This window comes from Panthera pardus, unplaced genomic scaffold (assembly GCF_024362965.1).
Source record: "Panthera pardus isolate Hobbes unplaced genomic scaffold, ASM2436296v1 HiC_scaffold_6, whole genome shotgun sequence".
NCBI lineage: Eukaryota > Metazoa > Chordata > Mammalia > Carnivora > Felidae > Panthera > Panthera pardus.
Window position 1 is genome coordinate 99,013,601 of NW_026526991.1, and position 22,706 is coordinate 99,036,306.

Genomic DNA, 22,706 nt, shown 5'->3' on the forward strand with positions numbered 1-22,706 from the left:
TATTTGTCTTTCTCTGACTAATTTCGCTTAGCATAATACCCTCCAGTTCCATCCACGTAGTTGCAAATGGCAAGACTTCATTCTTTTTGATTACTGAGTAATACTCCATTGTGTGTATATATATATACATATATATATATATACATATATATATGTATATATATATACACACATATATATATAAAAATAAATATATACCACATCTTCCTTATCCACTCACCTGTCAATGGACATTTGGGCTTTTTCCATACTTTGGCAATTGTCCGTAGTGCTGTTATAAACATTGGGGTGCATGTGCCCCTTCGAAACAGCACACCAGTATCCTTTGGATAAATTAATTTTTGGTGGTACTTCTAAGTAACTGCCACAATAGTATTTTGTGATCTGTTTGGCAAATACTCACGTAGGCTGCAGCTCTTGGACGCTCAAGCTTGTATGGCAATACAGAATTTAATGTGTAATTCAGAAAACAAACAAGCGTTGTTGATACAAACTATGTCTAGCCTGTGCCTCATCTAATACTCATTCAGAAAACCTATGTTGCATGTTATGTGAACGTTTTCTCCTAGGGGGGTATAAAGTAGCCAAAAATCAGAGGTCCTGTTCTCGTACATATTATATTTGAATGGGATGAAACAGTAATTAAACAAATAAATACATCATGTATCATATGATAAGTGCTTTGGAGAAACATAAAAACGGGATGAAGAAATAGAGGGTAATGGAGGGATACTGATTTACATAGGTGCTTACTTAGGAAGCCTCTCTGTTAAAGTGACATTTGAGCGGCACCTTCAAGGAAGAAAAAAACTGAGCCAGGCAGACATCCGAGGGGAGGGTCCAGGCTAAGTCATGTTGAAAACAAAGACTCTAAATCTTGAGGATTGCTTCAAATAAAAGGCCACTGTGAGTGGATGTGTTTGCAGGGAGAAGGTCCCTGAGGTAGAGGGGCCAGATCATGTGATACTTTGTAGGCCATGATGAGGACTTTTAAATGTTATTCTCGGTGAGATAGAAAGCCATTGAAGGCTTTTGAGTTGAGGAATGAAAAGATTTCAATTTACCGTTAATTTTTTTTTTTTTTTTTTTTTTTAATTTTCCGGATATGAAGAGACCTGCAGCATAAGACTATTTCAGACAGGACACCAAGAGCTCATTTTTCGACACTGTAAGTACGAATTCCCTATGAAGCTTTCAAGTACAGGTATCAGGACTTAATTCTATAAAATTAAGGCAATGCTCTGCCTTGCAAAAATAAGAACTCAATCTGTATTTCTGGAATGGATAAATAAGTAGATGAGTATTATTTCTCTCTTTATTTTTATTTTATTATTTTTATTATTTTTTTAATTTTTTTTTATTTCTCTCTTTAAAATACTAAAACTTATTTAAAATCATCAGTGCGCATGGCACTCCACTCAGGAAGAGAGAATGTTTAGGTATACAAATTTTAGAATAAAATGTATAATAGTTTTTTTTTAAATTTTTTTTAACGTTTATTTATTTTTGAGACAGAGCATGAACGGGGGAGGGTCAGCGAGAGAGCGAGATACAGAATCTGAAGCAGGCTCCAGGCTCTGAGCTGTCCGCACAGAGCCCGACGCGGGGCTCAAACTCACGGACCACGAGATCATGACCCGAGCCGAAGTCGGAGGCTCAACCAACTGAGCCACCCAGGCACCCCTAATAGTTTTTAACAATGACTCTGCTCCTGGATAGAGATTATGAAATACAGTGATTCCAAGTGGAATAGTTTTTATGTTGAATAGGTGACCCTTGATGGCAGTGACTATACTGTATAAATCTCTATACAGTGCCTGTCTTATAGCCAAAACCTAAAACTTTTTACTAAGTAAGTGAAATAAACATTTTCCCTAACTTGTGCTTTTGAATTTTTCAGAGAAACTTTTAGTATTCTCTAAAATAATCCCCGTTTTATTGGCTTTCCATGCATGAATGAAGCAATTTTTAAAATTTTTAAAATTTATTTTATTTTTAAGAGTCTCTTTAGTTATTTTGAGAGCAAGAGAGGGCATAAGCAGGGGCAGAGAGAGAGGGAGAGAGAGAATTTCAAGCAGGGGGCTTGATCTCACCAGCTGTGAGATCATGACCTGATCCCAAGTCAAGAATCAGATGCTTAACCGACTGAGCCACCTGGCACCCTGAAGCAATTTTGTTTTTAAATGCAATTTTGGGGTTTTTTTGCCTTCTAAAATTGAGGTGTTTCTGTAATTTAGTTTGTACCTATGAGGTTTAAAAAAGGGGAATATTCGGGATGCAAATCACTGATTTTGTTCTTTGTTATCAAATACAAAACAGAATTTATAAGGAGAAAAGTGTAGCTTGATTAAACCAAGAATCCTTAGTTATTTAAACATTTTAATTGTCTTTTGTGCAAAGTGATCCAATTGAAAGATTTTGAGGTATCTATAACATAATGCCAGGGTGGGTACATGTAGGAAACAATGTGTTTTATTGAGATTTTTCTTTGTTTTCATATAATTTGGTGTTTATAGTTGTAATGTACAGGGTTTTTTTTTTAATTGAATTATAAAGATAAAATTAGACCACTCTCCAGTAAAATCCAATAAAATAAAATTGCCACACATTAAAGAGATGTATGATCCAATGTTTAATTACTCCCTAAAAGATTTTATGTTGGGGGCACCTGGGTGGCTCAGTTGGTTGAGTGTCTAACTCTTGATTTCAGCTCTGGTCATGATCCCAGGGTCGTGGGGTTGAGTCCCATGTCGGCTTCCACACTGGGCATCGAGCCTGCTTAAGATTCTCTCTGCCATTCCCTCTACTGATTGAACACTCATTCTCTCTCTCTCTTTAAAAGAAAAAAAAAAAGATTTTATGCTGTCTTTGTCCAACTGGCTAATAATACGGATGTGCAGGGGCTTAAGCTGAGCCTTTTCACTTGTCTTTTCTGGGACAGAAACGTATTTTAGATTCAGAATATGTAAATATGACATATGTGTTTATTGAATAATAAAAATAATTTTCTGCTTTATCATTTTTATGTAATTTTCTGCTCTATGAGTTTATATATTTTATAATCTCTGTCTCCATGGCACTTGTGAAGTGGAAATGAAGTCAACCCAATTGTGGATAGGTATGGTAGCAGAGCCTTGGATGTGTTGAGGATGTTTTCCCAAAGCACTGTTTACTGTGACAATTACATCTCTGGACACAAATAAAAATTTTATTATTATTATTATTATTACTATTTTAAGTGTTTATTTATTGGGGCGCCTGGGTGGCTCAGTCGGTTAAGCGTCCGACTTTGGCTCAGGTCATGATCTCGCAGTCCGTGAGTTCAAGCCCCGTGTCAGGCTCTGTGCTGATGGCTCAGAGCCTGGAGCCGGTTTCAGATTCTGTGTCTCCCTCTCTCTCTGACCCTCCCCTGTTCGTGCTCTGTCTCTCTCTGTCTCAAAAATAAATAAACGTTAAAAACAAAATAAATAAATGCTTATTTATTTATTTTGGGCATGGAGGGACGGAGAGAGGGCAAGAGAGAGAATCTCAAGCATGCTCTGCATTGTCAACATGGAGCCTGACGTGAGGCTTGAACCCACGAACTGTGAGATCACGACCGGGCCCAAATCAAGAGTCTGACACTTAACTGACTGAGCCACCCAGGTGCCCCACAAATGCAAATTTTAATATTCCTTCATGCTCAGTTGCTTCTTGCTACTTTCGGCCCACCTAGCTGACCTTTTGGGATTTTGATACCTGACTTTGTCATAGAAAGATTAACCGTTTCCAGTCCACTTTCTGGCATCTCAAAAATCTGACTAGTATACACTACAGCCAAGTAAATAAGCGGACCATAAGCTGTGCATATTTTCTAAGACGATCTTTGGGCAATGGGAAACACGGAGGTGAAATGGGATGTTCAGGGCTATCCTCCTTAGCTCTCTGCTGTCTCTTTTCTTTTCGCATTTGTCCACCGAGAGCTTGGTAATCACGTTTGTGATTACCCAACTCTCTCTTCCTTTGTCTCTACTTGGTCTAGGCTGTACAATCCAAGTCTGTCTCAAGGATTCGGAGTATGAACTGTGAGACACATGGCCTGGTTTTAGGAATCAAACCTTGTTGACCGCAGAGCCCTAGGTTTAAGATCCAAATACGCTTGTGTCTGTGATCCCCCAAGCTACCTTGGTTCACACTTATGGAAACGTGGTTGTTCATCTCCTTCTTGGATTCTGTGAAATGCATGAACAGCCATGTTATACACTTATTTTTCTCTGGGAGTTTTTAGTAGGATTCTTTCTATCATTGGCAAATGAAAAACCTTAACCTAATATACAGGTTATACAGACAACACAAAGTAGGAAAAGACCAATCTAGGAAGGATTAGAATGGAATATAAAAATATACAGTGGTTTGGGGGAATAGTTACAACCTGAAAATGGGAATTAAGTGTGTGTTACACTCTGAAAGAAATAGAAGTGTAAGTGTCTAATGTCTGTTTCCAGTGGATTTCATCTTCCGGTGGTAGACCACAGCACTCATGGAAAGAAAAGTGGTTTTTACTGTTGGTCTAGGCGTATTCACTCATAACCACTTCTGGTTTACTCTGGCCTGTCTGACCTCCAAGAAGCACACTGCCCCAGATTAGTGCTCTTTTTTTTTTTTTTTTAATTATTTATTTCCTGCTCCTTCTTTTTCTTTCTTTTTTTTTTTTTTTAAATGTTTATTTATTACTGAGAGACAGAGCATGAGCAGGGGGAGAGCAGACACAGAATCTGAAGCAGGCTCCAGGCACAGAGCCTGACGCGGGGCTCGAACTCACAAACCGCGAGATCAGGACCTGAGCCGAAGTCAGACGCTTAACCGACTGAGCCACCCACGTGCCCCCAGATTAGTGCTCTTTACTTACTCCACCAAAGAGGAAGCTGCGGGTTCCCATTGAGTCATTGGATTGTTGCCGTTGTTTCCATCCTGTTTGCCCATGTTGGTTTCCTCATCATCATTGTTGGTGTACATCGTTCCTCTCTCTGCCTCTTGCGCACTCTTTTCTTCTCCTTCTTCTCCTCCTCCTCCTCCTCTTTCTTCTTCTTCTCCTCCTCCTTCTTTTTTTATGATTCTCCTGTTTGATTTTCATACTAAACATGTCCTTATTTCTTGTTAGTCCTTTTAAAAAAATTTTAGTGTTTATTTATTTTTGAGAGAGAGAGAGAGAGAGACAGAGTATGAGCAGGGGAGGGGCAGAGAGAGAGGGAGACACAGAATCCGAAGCAGGCTCCAGGCTCTGAGCTGTCAGCACACAGCCTGACGCGGGGCTGGAACTCATGGACCGCAAGATCTTGACCTGAGCTGAAGTCGGACGCTCAACCGACTGAGCCACCCAGGTGCCCCCTTTTTTTTTTTTAATTTTTTTTTTAATGCATCGACATTCACTTTCTATGTATACTACAGCTATGATCAAGTGCCCATGTTTTGTACAAGGGTCAACCCTAGTCAATAAACTTTTACATGATCACCACTCTTTTGGGCCAAAAGATGGGCTAAGATTATGTTTCCTTCTCTATAGGTCCCATATCTTGATTCTGATTTGTTTAGAGGGGATTGCTCATTTCACTAAGGTCAAATGGATTCTATTTGCTTAGATCCCATTAGGTATTTTTTTTTTTTTTTAATGTTTATTTATTTTGAGAATGAGAGAGAACGAGTGGGTACGCGAAAGCAGGGGAAGGACAGAGAGAGAGGAGAGAGAGAATCCCAAGCAGGATCCGTGCTGTCAGCGCAGAGCCCGATGTGGGGTGCCACTTCCGGAACCGTGAGATCATGACCTGAGCCAAAATCAAGAGTCAGACCCTTAGCTAACTGAGCCACTCAGCTGCCCCACCGTAAGTTATTTTGACTCAAGCTGCGTGTTAATTTGCTTCCTAATTGAATTCTAGCTTCTCATATAGCTCCCCCCACTCCCGGCATGGCCAATTGCTTTTTCTTGGACAACCTATTTCTGTTATGCCCTTATTTTTCAACCCTTCTAATTAATGTGTCTCTTACACAGCACTCAGCTTTAATTTGGTTTTCTCAGTGCCCTTCTTCTGCTGCCCCATAGTGGACCCGTCCCTCTTCTCAGTAACCACCCAAGGACTTCCCTTGCTGACTCTCCTGGTTACAGCTACTGTTTCTTGTATACTGCGTCTTTCTCTTTGTTGCTGTGGGAGTGTCTCTTTGTCTGCAAACTTAAGTGTGCAAATCACTGCACGTTTTTAAGTAAAAATAAATCTGCTTCTGAGACTCTGGTGCCCAGCCTGGCGGGTAGGAAATTCGGTCTCCGTCATGTTGGGCCTTCGTTCCCCCCACTGCAATTACAGGAAGATCCAAGAAGCTTATGTGTTGTCCAGTAAAAGAGAGAGGGACTCTTGATCTTCAGTGCATCTTCAGTGGGGTCACCAATTCTTGTCCCAATGTTCCAGCCTGTGTGGGATCTGGGTGGTGGATGGCATCAGATTTTCTGTGACAACAGTCCAGTTTCTCTGGATGAACTCAACCGTTATTCTTCTCTCAGGTCTATCCACTTTGGAGATCTTTGTCAGGAGGCAGTGTCTAAGTTCTCAGGGTTACTGGAATTTGACAACTTTTGTTCATGTCAAAGTCTTTGAAAATCTTCCTAAGACTCTACCTCTTTATGTGCCCTTTAATTTTTTTTTAATGTTTTGTTTATTTTTGAGACAGAGAGAGACAGAGCATAAGCAGGGGAGGGGCAGAGAGAGAGGGAGACACAGAATCCGAAGCAGGCTCCAGGCTCTGAGCTGTCAGCACACAGCCTGACGCGGGGCTCAAACTCACAGAACGCGAGATCATGACCTGAGCTGAGGTCGGCCCATTAACCGACTGAGCCACCCAGGTGCCCCTTTATGTGCCCTTTAGATTAATCACTCCAAGTATCACCATCTTCGGAAAAACAAAGGGGAAAAGGGATAGTGTTCGTTACGAGGAACTTTTTCTTTTTGGCCCCGTAGCACAAACCTTCCCTGAGGTGAGAAAACATAGGCCTGCTGACCGATGAAGGTATAATTTCATTTATTTCTAGCAAACCAGGTACAATGATAAGAAGTCACACCTCAGCTTCATTTCTTTCTTTTGAGGAGATCTGTATTTTGTTTTTCTCTCTGGAAGAGTGTAGATTCCTTTCTTAATACTTTGAGTCTGTGAGCATGAGTTTGTCATTTTTATGTTCTCCCTTTCATAACATTGTCTTAGAACAAGGAAGGAGAGAAATATCTTGTAAAATACCGAGTCTCTGTCACATTCGAAAGGGACCCTGTGTCATCTAATTGGTGAGTCATTTACTAACTATGCAACCTCATATTGTTCTCTGAATCTCCCGGCACATGGTAGGGAAATGGTGGGGCAGACAACTCCTACTCACCTTCTCAGTCATTCCTTCCTTCCTCCTCATCCCTACGCCAGCCCCAGACTGGATTATGTCCTCCCATTTTTCTTCTTTATGATCCAGGAATTCTTCGTAGGCAATATTCATTAAATGTATAAGTATTTGTTGAAAATGATTTTCCGTAAGGCAAGGTCAACCCTAGGAAGGCGGGTAATTTGGACCTATTTTGCCCACTGCCTTTTCCCCAGGGCCTGGGGAAAGTCCCTGGTACATAACAGGCACATTGTGGAATTAGTGAAAGGAGTAGAGGCTTTCTAAATATTTGCACCTAGGGGCGCCTGGGTGGCTCAGTTGGTTAAGCATCAGACTCCTCTGTGTGTGTGTGTGTGTGTGTGTGTGTGTTTAATATTGGTTTTTTTAGAGAGGGGGGCTGAGGGAGAGAGAGAGAGAATCCCAAGCAGGCTGTCAACTCAGAGCCTGCCACATGGGGCTCCAACCCCCAAAACTGTGAGATCATGACCGGAGCGGAAATCAAGAGTCAGAGACTTAACTGACTGAGCCACCCAGGTGCCCCAAGAGTGGGACTCTTTGTTTCTACTCCGATCACGATCTTACACTTTTTAAGATCGAACCCCCGAGACGGGCTCCATGCTCACAGCATGGAGCCTGCTTGGGATTCTCTCTCTCTCCCTCTCACTCTGCCCCTCCCCTGCTCTCTCTCTTTCTTTCTCAAAATAAATAAATAAACTTAAAAAAAAAAAGATTTGCGACTAATCAAGTGATTCACTTTTATTTCCATCTCCTTCCTGGTTTCTTCCTGAGGGATTTCCCTGGTATGTTTATTTCCTATATATCTTTTTCAGGTTCCATCTTTAGGATGAGTCCAAATATGTTGAAGGCAATGAACTGTTTCTTTGCTAAGTTTTGACACAAGATTTGAAGCTGAAATGTTTCTTTCACTTTAGGGCAATAATTCATCTGTGAGATACTGCCTGACAAAAGCCATTAAAAGGAAAATGGCAGAACCCAGAATCCCGTGGTGTGGAGGAGATGGAATAAGGCAAAAGCATGCACGGCTGAGAATCTTCTCAACTAACAGGCTTTGCAATAGTACGCTGTGAAGTTTTGAATAGCGTGCTATCCTGGATCCCTCACTCTAACAAACCTTTCAGGTTTACATTCCATAGAATCATTTTCATTTCTGGGCCTGGCTGCTGCGTGTTAGTTTGCTAATGTGAAAGGGTTCTCTGACCAACATCCTTTCTTTTAAATTTATTTTTAACGTTTATTTATTTATTTGTGTGTGTGTGTGTGTGTGTGTGTGTGAGAGAGAGAGAGAGAGAGAGAGAGAGAGAGAGAGAGACGGGGCAGAGAGAGAGGGAGACAGAGAATCCCAAGCAGGCTCCTCACTGCCAGCACAGACCTGGACGCGGGGCTCGAACTCACAAACCATGAGATCATGACCTGAGCCAAAGTCAAGAGTCGGTCAGCTTAACTGACTGAATCACCCGGGCACCCCTATTTTGATTTCTTTTTTGACTCATTGGCTAAAACATTTTATGGTATGTGAAGTATACCACAATAAAATGATAATGATAATTTCTTTAAATGAAATGGACTATATTCCGCAATCAAAAGATGTACAGGGGCTCAATGAATAATAATTTAAAAACTAGGGGCTCCTGGGTGGCTCAGTCGGTTGAGCGGCCGACTTCGGCTCAGGTCATGATCTCGCAGTCCGTGAGTTCAAGCCCCGCGTCGGGCTCTCTGCTGACAGCTCGGAGCCTGGAACTTGTTTCGGATTCTGCGTCTCCCTCTCTCTGACCCTCCCCCATTCATGTTCTGTCTCTCTCTGTCTCAAGGATAAATAAGCATTAAAAAAAAAAAATTAAAAAAAACCCAAAAAACAAAAAAACTATATGCTGCGTGTAGCATGTAGTATGTATGTATACAGGAGCATGTTGTTTAACCTCATACATTTGTGAACTTTTCAGTTTTTGTCTTGCAATTGATTTCTAGATTTATACCAATGTGGTCAGAAAAGATGCTTAATATGATTTCAATCGCTTAAATTTATTAAGACTTGTTTTGTAGTCTAACATATGCTCTCTCCCGAAGAATTTTCCATGCACACGTGAGAAGAATGTGTATTATGTTGTTCTTGGGTGAAGTGTTTTGTAAAATGTGTGTTAGCTCCGTGTGTCGTTTAAGTCCAGCGTCTCCTTATTCATTTTCTGTCTGGATGATCAATCTGTTGTTGCAAGTGGGGCGCTGAAGTCTCCTCCTATTATTGTATTGCTGTCTGTTTCCGGAAGTTTGTGTGTACCTGTGTACACTTTGGCCAATATCTCCCCACTCCCCCACCCCCAGCCCCTGGTAACCATCACCCAACCCTCTCTGTTCATCAGTTTGTCATTTTTTTTTATTCCACAAACAAGTGATATCATACAGTATTTATCTTTCTCTGCCTGACCTGTTTCATTTAGCCTAATGCCCTCAATGTCCATCCAAGGGGTTCCAAATGGCAAGTTTTTCTTTGTTCTCATGTTTAAATAATATTCCATTGTATGTGTATACCGTATCTTCCTTATCCATTCGTCCACTGACGGACGGTTAGGTGGTTTCCATATCTGGACTATTGTAGTTATGCTGCAAGGAATATAGTAATGCAGATATCCCTAACGATATCCTAATTTCAATGTCTTTGGATATAAAACCGGAAGCGGTGTTGCTGGGTCATGTGGTAGGTCTATTTTTAACGTTTTGGGGAACCTCCATTCTATTTTCCATAGCGGCATCACCAATTTGCATTCTTACCAACAGTGCACTAGGGTTCCCTTTTCTCCAAATCCTTCTCGACACTGGATATCTCTTGTCTTCTTGATATAATTGTTTTACCAGGTGTGAGGTGATATTTCATTGTGCTTTTGATTTGCATTTCCCTGATGATTAGTGATGTCAAGCCCCTTTTCGCGTGCCTGCTGGCCATTTATATGTCTTCTTTGGAAACTGTCTATTCACTTCTTCTGCCCATTTTTAAGTCTGGTTGTTAGGGTTTGTTTGTTTGTTTTTGCTATTGAGTTGTAGTAATTCTTTATACACTTTAGATATTAATTCCTTATATGTGATTTATAAATATTTTCTTCCATTCTGTAGGTTACCTTTTCATTTTATTAACAAATGTTTTTGCACGTCTGGAAAAAAAGTCTTTTTTAAAAAGCAGAAAGCAGGGGTACCTGGATGGCTCAGTCGGTTAAGTGGCCAACACTTGATCTTGGCTCAGGCCATGAGCTCGTGGTTCCTGAGTTCAAGCCCCACATCAGCCTCTGTGCCGTGGTGTGGAACCTGCTTGCGATTCTCTCTCTGACCCTTCCCCACTCCATGGTGTTCTCTCTCTCTCTCTCTCTCTCCCCCTCTCAAAATAAAGAAATAAACTTAAGGAAAAAAGCAGAAAGCTTTTAAGTTTGATGTAGTCCCACTTATTTACCTTTAATTTTGCTGCTTGTGCTCTTGCTCTGATAGCCAGAAAATCGTTGCTGGCACCAATGTCAAGTTTTATCCCTATGTTTTTTTTCTAGGAGTTTTATATTTTCAGGTCTTTTTAAAGTCTTTAATCCATTGGGGCACCTGGGTGGCTTAGTCAGTTAAGTGTCTGACTTCGGCTCAGGTCACGATCTCAGTTCTTGAGTTTGAGCCCCGTGTCAGGCTCTGTGCTGACAGCTCGGAGCCTGGAGCCTGCCTCGGATTCTGTGTCTCCCTCTCTCTCTGCCCCTCCCCTGCTTGCTCTCTGTCTCTCTTTCTTGAAAGTAAATGAACGTTAAAAAAATTTTTTTAAGTCTCTAATCCATTTTGATTTCATTTTTATTAGTGGTGTAAGTTAAGGGTAAGAACCACATTCTCCCACATGTGGTTATATTTTCCCAACACCATTTTGAAAGGACTATTCCGTCTCTGTTGACTATTCTTGGCTCCCTTGTGAAACATTTGTTGACCATATATGCAAGAGTTCTGGGCTTCCAATTCTGCTCCGTTGATATGTGTGTCTATTTTTATCCCAATACCACTATTTTCATTACTATAACTTTGTAGTATAATTTGAAATCAGGGAGCGTGTTGCTCTGGTTTTGTTTTTTTTTCCACAGGATTGCTTTGGCTCTTTAGGGCCTTTTGTAGTGTCATACAAATTTTATTATTGTTTTTTCTATTTTTGTAGAAAATGTCATTGGAATTTTGATAGGGATTGCATTGAATCTATAGATGGCTTTCACTAGACTAGACATTTTAACAATATTAATTATCCGGATCCGTGAATACAAAGTATCTTTCCATTTGTTTGTGTCCTTAATTTTTTTCATCAAAGTCTTGTAGTTTTCAGTGTATGGGCATTTTACTTCCTTGATTAGATTTATTCCTAAGTGCTTCAGTGGTTTTGATGCTATTGTGAATGGAATTGTTTTCTTTGTTCCTTTTTCAGATGTTTTGTTGGTAGTGTATAGAAATAAAATGATTTTCTGTATGATAATTGTGTATGTTGCAACTTTATTGGATTTGTTGATTAGTTCTAGAAGTTTCTTGATGGAATTCTTAGGATATTTTGTATATAGGATCATATATACAAACAAAAGCAGTTTTACTCCTTTTATCCCTTACATCCCAGGGATAATTCCCATTTAATCAGGGTGAATGATCTTTTTAATGTTCTGCTGAATTTGGTTTGCCATATTTTGTTGAGCATTTTTGTATCTATATGCATCAGGGATAATGATCCGTAATTTTCTTTTCTTATAGTATCCTCATCTGGCTGTAGTATCAGAATACTGCTATCATAATATAAGTTTGGTAGTATTTCCTCCTTTTCAATTTTTTGGAAAAGTTGCAAGATTGCCATTAACCCTTTATTTAAAAAAAAAATTTTTTTTTTAACGTTTATTTATTTTTGAGACAGAGAGAGACAGAGGATGAACAGGGGAGGGGCAGAGAGAGAGGGAGACACAGAATCTGAAGCAAGCTCCAGGCTCTGAGCTGTCAGCACAGAGCCCGACGGGGGGTTCAAACTCACGGACCGCGAGATCGTGACCTGAGCCGAAGTCGGCCGCTTAACCGACTGAGCCACCCAGGCGCCCTGCCATTACTGTTTAAATATTTGGAAGAATTCACCAGTGAAGCCATTTGGTCCCTGGCTTTTCTTTGTTGACAGGTTTCTCATTACTGTTTCAATCTCTTTACTGACCTTGGTCTGTTCAGATTTTTGATTTCTTCATGTTTTTAGGAATGTATTTCTTCCAGGTTATCCACTTTGTTGGTGTATAATTGTTCATAGTAGTCTCTCATGATCCTTTGTATTTCTGTGGTATCAGCTATAATATCTCCTCTAATTTCTTGTTTCATTTATTTGAGTACTCTCTCTCCATGTCTGTGTTACTCTAAAAGTTTGTCAACCTTTTTAAAAAATTTTTTTAACGTTTATTTATTTTTGAGACAGAGAGAGACAGAGCATGAACGGGGGAGGGTCAGAGAGAGGGAGACACAGAATCCGAAACAGGCTCCAGGCTCCGAGCTGTCAGCAGAGAGCCCGACGCGGGGCTTGAACTCACGGACTGTGAGATCATGACCTGAGCCGAAGTCGGCCGCTCAACCGACTGAGCCACCCAGGCGCCCCTAAAAAAATTTTTTAAATGTTTATTTATTTTTGAGAGACAGACTGTGAGTGGGGGAGGGTCAGAGAGAGAGGGAGACACAGAATCGGAAGCAGGCTTCAGGCTCCAAGCTCTCAGCACAGAACCGGATATGGGGCTTGAACTCAGGAACTGTGAGATCATGACCTGAGCTAAAGTCGGATGTTTAACCGACTGAGCCACCCAGGCGCCCTGTCGACTTTTTTAATCTTTTAAAAAATCAGCTCTTAGTTTCAATGATCTTTTGTATTTTCGGTCAGTCTTTATTTCATGTATTTATCTGGTCTTTGTTAATTCCTTTCTTCTGCTAATTTGGGTTCGGTTTGTTCTTTTTCTAGCTCCTTGAGGTATAAAGTGAGGTGTTTGAGCTATTTCTTGTTTCTTGAGGTAGAGGCGTGAATCACTATAAACTTCCTTCTTACAACTGCTTTTGCAGTCTCCTGTAGGTTTTGATGTGTTGTGCTTTCATTTTCATTTATTTAAAAATATTTTTTGATTTCCCTTTTGATTTCTGTGTTGACCCATTCAGGACCATGCTGTTTAATCTCCACATGTTTATGTTTTTTCCAGCTTTCCTCTTCTTATTGGTTTCTAGTTTCAATGTGATTGGAAAAGATACTTGGTGTGATTTCAGTCTTAAATTTGCTTAGCTTGTTTTGTGACTGTCATGTGATCTATCCTGGAAAATATCCCATTTGCACTTGAGAAGAATGTGTATTCTACTGTTATTGGCTGGGATATTCTGGAGATGTCTGTCGGGTTCATTTGGTCTAAAGTTTGTTTCAGGTCCATTGTTTTCTTAATTGATTTTCTGTGTCAATGATCTATTTGCTGTTGGAAGTGAGGTATTGAGATCCCCTACTATTTTGTATTGTTTCCTATTTCTCTCTTTACGTTTGTTTAGATTTTCTTGAAACCTGGATGCTCTGATGTTATGTGCATATATATTTATGTTTGTTTTATCTTCTTGATGTATTGACCCTTTATCATCATATAATAACTGTCTTTGTCTCTTGTTACCATTTTTGGCTTAAAGTTTATTTTGTCTTCTGTTAGGAAAGATTTTTGTTTTTGCTTGCATGGAGTGTCTTTGCTATCCTTCACTTTGAATCTCTGTATATCTTTTGAGCAGAGGGGAGTCTCCTGTAGTCAGCATATAGTTGGGTCTTGGGTTTTGTTGTTGTTGTTTTTTTAAACCATCCAGTCATTCTATGCCTTTGATTGGAGAATTCGATCCATTAATATTAAAGTCATTATTGATAGGCAAGAACTTGCTAATTATGTCTTACTAATTGTTCTCTGGTTGTTTGGTCATTCCATTTTATTTTATTTTTTTCTTCCTTTCTTACTGTCTTCCTTCGCAAATCAATGATTTTCTGTAGTGGTATGCTTTGTTTCCTCTCTCTGTATCTTAGTGTATTTATTTTAGAGTTTTACTTTATGGTTCCCATGAGATTTACATAAAACATCTTGTGGAGGTAACAGTCTATTTTATGCTGATAACAATTTAACTCTGCTTGCATGCCAACTCCATCTTTTACTCTCCCCCTTTTTATATTTTTGATGTCCCATTTACATTTTTATTGTGTCACCATCCATTAACAAGTTAAGTTATAGCTATTTTTTTTAATGTTTATTTATTTTTGAGACAGAGAGAGAGAGACAGAGCGTGAGCAGCTCCAGGCTCTGAGCTGTCAGCACAGAGCCCCCATGGGGCTCCAACTCACAAGCCTTGAGATCGTGACCTGAGCCGAAGTCGGACGCTTAACCGACTCAGCCACCCGGGTGCCCTTGGAGTTTTGTCTTGTTCTTCATTTTCCTTGGCTCTGCATTGGTTTCTGGTGGTCTTTTCTACCAGTCTTGGAGGAGTGGTATCATGTAGGAGATGGACTTTATTGGTTAGTCTAACCCTGGCTCTTGATTGTCCCTCAAGCCTTTGTGATTGTCCCAGTTGTCTTTTTTGTTCTTAGTGGGTCCCAGTCATTGAGAGTGTATCAAGACCTGTCAGTGTCTCAAAAGGGAGGATCTCACTCAGCGCCTAGATCCAAGCCAGTTGGAAGCTGGACCCTAAGCAGTAGCTTTGAAAGTATGCAAGTAGTTTTCTTTCATGGAAAGATTGGAAGCTAGTTGTTTCTCTTCACTGTCTCTGTGCTGAGCCCTGGGGGGATAGCCATGCAAGTCCTCAAGAGTCCCTTAAGAACTGTTTCTTTGCGGGGTCCCTGGGCGGCTCATTTCGTTGGGCATCTGACTTCAACTTAGGTCATGATCTCTTGGTTTGTGAGTTTGAGCCCTGCATTGGGCTCTCTACTGTCAGCACCAAGCCTGCTTTGGATCCTCTGTCTCTCGCTCTCTGCCCCTCCCCTCTTCTCTCTCTCTCTCTCTCACTCTCTCTCTGTCTCTTAAAAATACATGAATATAAAAAAATAAGAAATTAAAAAAAAACCTGTTTCTTTGCTACAGTCTTGTGAGTCCCCTCGATACAAACCCCATTCACTTTCAGAGATAAGTATTTTGGGGGCTTATCCCTCATGTAACAGTCTTAAAAGCTGGGGCGGTAGATATTGGGTCCAAACTCTTTGCTCCTTAGAGAGAGACTGAGAGTTGTGAGTTCCCTCCTGATTGTGTGTTGCTATGCCAGCGGTGGGGTTTATGGTGAGCGTGTGTTTCAGCCTTTCCTACCCATTTTGGTTTTTTCTCACTTGCCTGATGTGCAGGGGTCACTCATCTTTCTGGATTTCTTTCAGAGGGATTTATTCCACAGGTAGCTATAGATTTGGTGTTTCCATAGAGGAAGTTTCAGGAACCACCCGTGCCACCATTTTGGATGGGAACCCGATAATGATGTTCATGCCCTTTACTTATGACATCAGTTTATTTTAGTCTGTACTTTTCATACGGTTTATTTTTTTGCAACCCAGTGTCTCCCCCAGAAATACTGTGCCTCTACTATCTTTCTGGCTAGCGTTATATAACTCACTGACTTCATCTGTTAATGTTATTCCAAAACCATGTGGTCCTTATTTTTTCAATCAGTAAGCCCATGTTGGAGTTTTACCTTCTAGGATATAAGTGAGTCAATGCTGTGAGTTCTTTCGCTTAGTTTTATCTGACTAATTCATAGTTTTGCAGCGCACTATGAACCCTCTATCTACTCAGCTACTTTGTACTGATGAACTCTTGGTTTCCCTTTTTACCTGGCTATTAAATATAACAACAGGTGCACACTGGTCCGTCCTGTTGTTGGTAAAGAGTTGACTTTTTTTCCTGGATTACTTGTCTTACCATTTCTGGTATCTATTATTTAGTCTTACAAACAAAGCAAGGAGATACCTGTGCTTAGAAATGTATACATTCTTACAGGAAGAAACAAACATATGTATTAATGTACACATCATAATAAAACCTTTGTCTACCAAAATCAATTAAAAATAAACAAAGCTGTGGAGAAAAACAATTAAAAATAAACAAGGCGATCATATTTATTCATATTTTGTATTACAAATGTAAATTATTTCCTTTTGGATCATTGTGAATTCATAAACTTTTATACATTCAGGTAGTTCTAATTAACCATCATAATAAAAATATATTTATATAGAAATTGTTTAAACTTGTCCTTAGAGTCCTTGCAAGTAAACTGCTTTATCTTTTTTAAAAAATTATTTTAATTTAATTTTGTTTTAGAGAGTGTGAGAGGGCACAAGTGGGGGAGAGGGCTAACAGGAGAGAGAGAGAGAGAGAGAGAGAGAGAGAGAGAGAGAGAGAGAGAATATCCCAAGCAGGCTCCATGCTGAGCATGGCTCCCAACATGGGGCTTGATCCCATGACCCTGGGATCATGACCTGAGCTGATACCAAGAGATGGACGCCCAACTGACTGAGCCACCCAGGTGTCCCAAATTCTTTACTTGTTAATAGAGTTTTTCTGTGATAAAGATTGTGTCTTTTCCACAGGAGTTCACACTTCCTCTTTCTTTGCCATAACAACCGTGCTTTGTCTTATGTAGGAAAATCTTGGAGATTAAGCGAGCTCTATTATCTCTTTCCCAACTCCAAAGCAAAGGTTAATACAGCATTTGCTCATTTTCATGTCGTCTTTTCATGATCTTAACTATATGGTGGACACAGCTTTTCATTTGGCTCAGGAAACTTTCTAAAACAGACTATCTCTCATGTGTTTGAAATCATGTTTGTTTTCTGGAAGCACAGAATATGCCAGGTGCACTTTATGTTTTCCTGCCCTAGGTGGGATTTATATATCTTCTAAGACTCCTAGGTCTCTTTATTTTTGAGAGAGAGAGACAGAGTGTGAATGGGGCAGGGGCAGAGAGAGAGGGAGGCACAGAATCTGAAGCAGGTTCCAGGCTCTGAGTTGTCAGCACAGAGACCGACAGGGGGCTCTAACTCACAAACAGGGAGATCATGACCTGAGCCGAAATCGGACACTTAACCCACTGAGCTACCCAGGTGTCCCACTAGACTCCTAGATAATTTTGATAAAGAACACATATTGGGACGCCTGGGTGTCTCGGTTGGTTAAGCGTCCAACTCCTGATCTCAGCTCAGGTCATGATCTCATGGTTCATGGATTTGAGCCCCATGTTGGGCTCTGCACTGACAGCACAGAGCATGCTTGGGATTCTCTCTCTCCCTCTCTCTCTGCCCCTACCCTGATCACACACATGTGTGCTCTCTCTCTCTCTCTTTCAAAATAAGTAAACAAACTTTTAAAAAAAGAACACACATTACTTTCGACAAAGATCTAGTTTCTAGGGTTGCTCGTGAGAATTTGTGGGTAGGTAATGTTGTTGCTCTGGGAATACTTTTGGTTATGACAGTGTTGAAAAATGTGTTGTCAAATTTATAATTTTACTTCCTTCACTCCCAACTTAACATAGCAAAGTAGTCTTTCATTCAAGATCACTAAATATATATGTATATGTATATGTGTATGTGTATGTGTATGTATATGTATATGTACATATACTTAAAGTAATATTGTAGCTTAAGGAAGAATGCAGGTGGATGGCCATATTTTGGAAGCTAGAATTTAAGAAAGATCTCTAAGTTGCTAGATACTTGTTTTTGTGATCTCAGGCTGCTGTAACAAAATACCATAGATTGGTGGCTTAAACGACAGACATTTATTTTGGACAGTTCTAGAGGCTGGAACATTTGAGATCATGATGCTGCAGCATGGGTGGGAGGGGACTTAAGCATTCAGTCCATGACAGTACTGTAAATGAAGCCAGGGACCCTGATAGTGTCTCTGTCACAGAGTGTTACATTTCCTTTTCCTTTGCCTTAACAAGCTTATTTTCTGTCATCTAGGTAGATTCGGGGAATTAATCAACAGCTCCACCATTCCTTCCTTAACTTCAAAACAAAAGTTCCTGTGTCTTTACATACAGCACACATGCACTGTGTACATTAGAAGCTTTAACTCATTGCACACATTGTCTTTTGCCATCCTGTACACAACTAACTGAGCTCAGAGAACGTCTTAGGGGAGAATCTACCTCAAACATGTAACTGCCTTTGAAAAAGAAAAAAAGATGAGGGAATGTTTATTAAATTTTTATAAGACATAATAATGATTCTTTCTGGGGCATTACTAAACATTTTGTGTGAATGAATAAAAACAAATTGAGTAATTTCATGTGACACGCTGATAGTGATCTCAACATACTTCTGGAAATTTCTACTGACTGTTTTTGGGTGTTGCTTTCCCAATTTCCTTTTGTCTTTGCTCTGTGTCCCAGAGTGAATCAAAGGAAGCCCGTCTTTCAAAAGACTTCTTTTGACTTATTTTTTATACAGGGAGCTTTCTGATCTTATTTGGAATAAGTAAGATTAATGTTCACTCTCAAGTATTTCTGAGGGTATACTCCCTTACTCACAGGACAACACCCTTGTGGAAAAATACAAGAGGTTTCTGGTTCTCCCAACCACTGGACAACAAGAGAGTTAATACACAATGAGCCAAGAACCTCAAAATAAACGTGAGTACATTCTCTCCTTTCAATTTGAAAGAGACAAATGTGATTATGACTAAGATTTTTTTTTAAGTTTATTTATTTTGAGAGAGAGATAGAGAGCAAGTGAGGGAGGGGCAGAGAGTGGGGAGAGAGAGGGAATCCCAAGCACGCTCTGTGCTGTTAGCACAGAGCCCAATGAGGGAATCAAACTCATGAACCATGAGATCGTGACCTGAGCCGAGATCAGGAATTGGACATTTAACCCACTGAGCCACCCAGGCACCCCATAATTAGGACTAGGATTTAAAAATACAAATTAACAAAATTATAGTTATGAAATTGAAGATGAGGAGGAGGAGGATATTAAAGGAAATGACAATGACTTTGGTGAAGAGGAAGGTCATAGATAGATTCGATTATGTTGGGAAGGGAAGCTTCTTTATGAAATGCAAACTGGGCCAAAAGAGGAGGTAAAGTATACAAAAGAAAAATAAGATGGGAAGAAAGAGAGCAATTCGGGAAGATTCTTTTAAAGGCAAGAGGAAGAAGGAAGATCTACAAAACACGATGACCAAGGCTCACAGTTTACCTGGGGGCTCTGCCGTTATCCCCTTTTATGCTGCACTTAAGTGTCACAATGTATTTGCTTTACAAGAATATTGAGTAATATTTTTGAGAAAGAGAACAAATGCAGAAATACATAATTTAAAAATTAATGTTTTGCTTCACCTCATCAACCCAAGCATGGCAAACTTCGATGGGAGCACAGAATACACTGGTCTTGAAATTTTTTATGTAACAACACATCTTGAAGACTTTTTCCGTTGATACTTACTGATGTATATGATTATTTTAATCACTGTGCAGAATTCCATCATAGAGACTTGCCATAATTTAGAATCTGCACTAATACACAAGCAAGTGTTGGTTTCTGGTTCTGGTACTGCAATGAATATCCTTTCCTGTAAATAAGTTCAGTTATTTTCATATGACAGATCTCTAGGATTGAAATTGTCGCGGCAAATGTAATGCATTTGAAAACTGATAAAGGCTGCTAACTTGGTCTGTCTGAAGGCTTTCTAATTTATATTTCGGCAGTTGCATTCATTTCCTCACCAAGAGAGTTAATTTTCCCCCCAACCCTACCAACACTGCATTTTTTTTTGTTTTCCTCTAAAACTCTCATTTGTGAAAAAGTATATCATTATATTGTAGTTTACATTTCTTTGAACATCCTTTTTTTGTTTAATGGCCATTTATAATTTCAGAAAATTAAGTTTTCAGCAAATATCCGGATCCGGTTTTTGCTTAGTTTTTGAAATGACTTTTGAAATTCTGTACACAGCGTAGACAATAATATTGTGACAAAATTTTCTTTCATATGGTGCTTGTGTCTTAACATTATTCATGTTATATAGATGTTTAAACTTTAATGGACATAATTGACATTATCAATTTTTTATTATTTGGGGGTTTTGTGTCTTGCTTATAAAAAGCCCTTCCTATTCAAAAAAAAAAGTTTATATTTTTATGCATGTATGTGTGTATCAGTAAGCTCTAAAACTGACTTATTCAGGAGGAAATCTTTAAGCTCTCTGCTAGATCTAAAATATTTTGGATGATCTCATGTTTAGCTTGCTCCTCAGTAGAGTATTTTCCTTAGTTCTTAGTTCTTGTGGCTGAGAAGACAATCTATTTATCTTTCTTTTTGTCCCTGTAGAAGAAGGCCAGCCTTCCCACCTGATCCCTTGGGCCATTGCTATTTTTTTCATCTCACTCCTCAGTGCTTGTTTTATTGCAAATTGTTTGGGTAAGTTATTACCAAAAGTGGAACTCTTTGTGAATTATTTTCTCAACTAAACTTCATAAAGTTGCTCTAAGCCTTTTGTTATCTTGATTTGCCTCCAACATTTCAATTCATAATGTTTTTCAAGGTCTTGAATTTAAAATCCAGAGCTCTGCACTTAACCTTCTATTCGTGATGGTGCTGTCTTGTGTAAGGGAACAAAATATGGAAGTTAGAGTCCCTTTTCTATACATATGAAGGGTGGTGACTATGGTAAATCATACCCCATTTTTACTGAGATTACTAAGGGCTGCATGTTATCAGTAGAGAGTAACCAGCAAAAACCCAACTTTCTGATGGACTGCAGTCTGGCTTTTTTTTTTTTTTTTTTTTTTTTTAATTTTTTTGATGTCTATTTATTTATGAGAGAGAGAGGGCATGAACAAAGGAGGGGCAGAGAGTTGGAGACGCAGAATCCAAAGCAGGCTCCAGGCTCCGAGCTGTCAGCACGGAGCCCAACGTGGGGCTCGAACTCATGAACCGTGAGATCATGACCTGAGCTGAAGTCTGGTGCTTAACCGACTGAGCCACCCAGGTGCCTCTTTGAAACGAAGAACAATGAAAGATTTGTTCTTTCTAATACCAAGACCATGTGTAAAGTTATTATAGTTACACTAATATAGCATAGGTGCAAGTATGGATGAATAGACCAGAGGAAAGATAAAGAGAGCTTAGTTACAGATCCTGCCTATATGAATCTCTATATAAAACAGAAAGGGATATTGCCATTATAGGGAAAGGACAGATTTGTTCAGTTAATGTGCTAGAGGACCATTGATCATCCTTATTCAAAAAACGAAATCAGTCTCCTGTTTTATACCATGTACAAAACCAATGCAAGGGAGATTATTGGCCAAAATGTGAAAAGCAAATCGATAATCCTTTTTAGAAGATACATGGAGAATATGTTCATATCCTCAAGGCCGGGAATAATTTCTTTTTTTTTTTTTTTTAATTTTTCTTAATGTTTATTTATTTTTGAGACAGAGAGAGACAGAGCATGAATGGGGGAGGGTCAGAGAGAGAGGGAGACACAGAATCTGAAGCAGCCCCGGGCTCTGAGCTGTCAGCACAGAGCCCGACACGGGGCTCGAACTCACAGACTGTGAGATCATGACCCGAGCTGAAGTCGGACGCTCAACCGACTCAGCCACCCAGGCGCTGCAAGGCCGGAAATAATTTCTTGAACAAGTCATAAAGTGTGCTAGCCAGTGAAGAAACTGTTGACCAAGTAGACTATATTAAAGTAAAAATTACTCTACAATAAAAACACCAAGAAATAAAACAGCCATTGCAGACGGTGTTTTTAATGTATAAGAAAAATGGATAAAAAAATTTAGTGGACAGTATATATAAACAATCCTTTCGACCCAATAGGAAAAAATACTGACAATACAGCAGAAAAATAGGCAAAATTTCGAATAGCCGTTATAGAAAAGAAAGCCTGAAATGTCTAATGAACACATAAAAAAGGTCAAGTTTTGGGGGAAATGCAAATTCAACTCACAGTGAGGTACCTTTGCAAATATGCCAGGATGGCAACAATGGAAAGGTCTGGCACTATTGACTATTGATGGTGTGGAGGGACTGGACCTTCAAAGAATTGCTATCAGTGGGAGCATAGAACAGTACAACCACTTTGGAAAAGTTTGCCACTATCATAGTTGGCAATATGCATATCCTGTTACCAGCAATTCCGCTCCTAGGCGTGTAGCATCCTACAGAAAGACATGCTTATGTGCTCTAGGATGCACGGTCAAAAACTCTCCAAGTGGTACGTACAGTTCACAGGAGTCAACACGGGAAGCGATGCAAATATTTACCAGAAGACGAATATCTAAATACATTTTA

The 22,706-nt window shown here is 39.7% G+C and overlaps 1 protein-coding gene across 2 annotated transcripts in view; it reads left to right on the plus strand.

The window, feature by feature from the left end:
• Window positions 1-22,706, plus strand: part of CLEC4D (C-type lectin domain family 4 member D) — a 31,345-nt gene that overhangs the window by 2,811 nt on the left and 5,828 nt on the right. The window contains exons 2-4 of one of the 2 annotated variants that reach the window (XM_019464613.2): window positions 1,112-1,168; window positions 18,934-19,033; window positions 20,730-20,819. In XM_019464613.2, the coding sequence (XP_019320158.1) occupies window positions 19,009-19,033; window positions 20,730-20,819 (115 nt within the window). In that variant the 5' untranslated portion in view covers window positions 1,112-1,168; window positions 18,934-19,008. Of the gene's footprint in view, window positions 1-1,111; window positions 1,169-18,766; window positions 19,034-20,729; window positions 20,820-22,706 lie in introns of those variants that run through there. The other variant, XM_019464612.2, reaches the window with a different exon arrangement.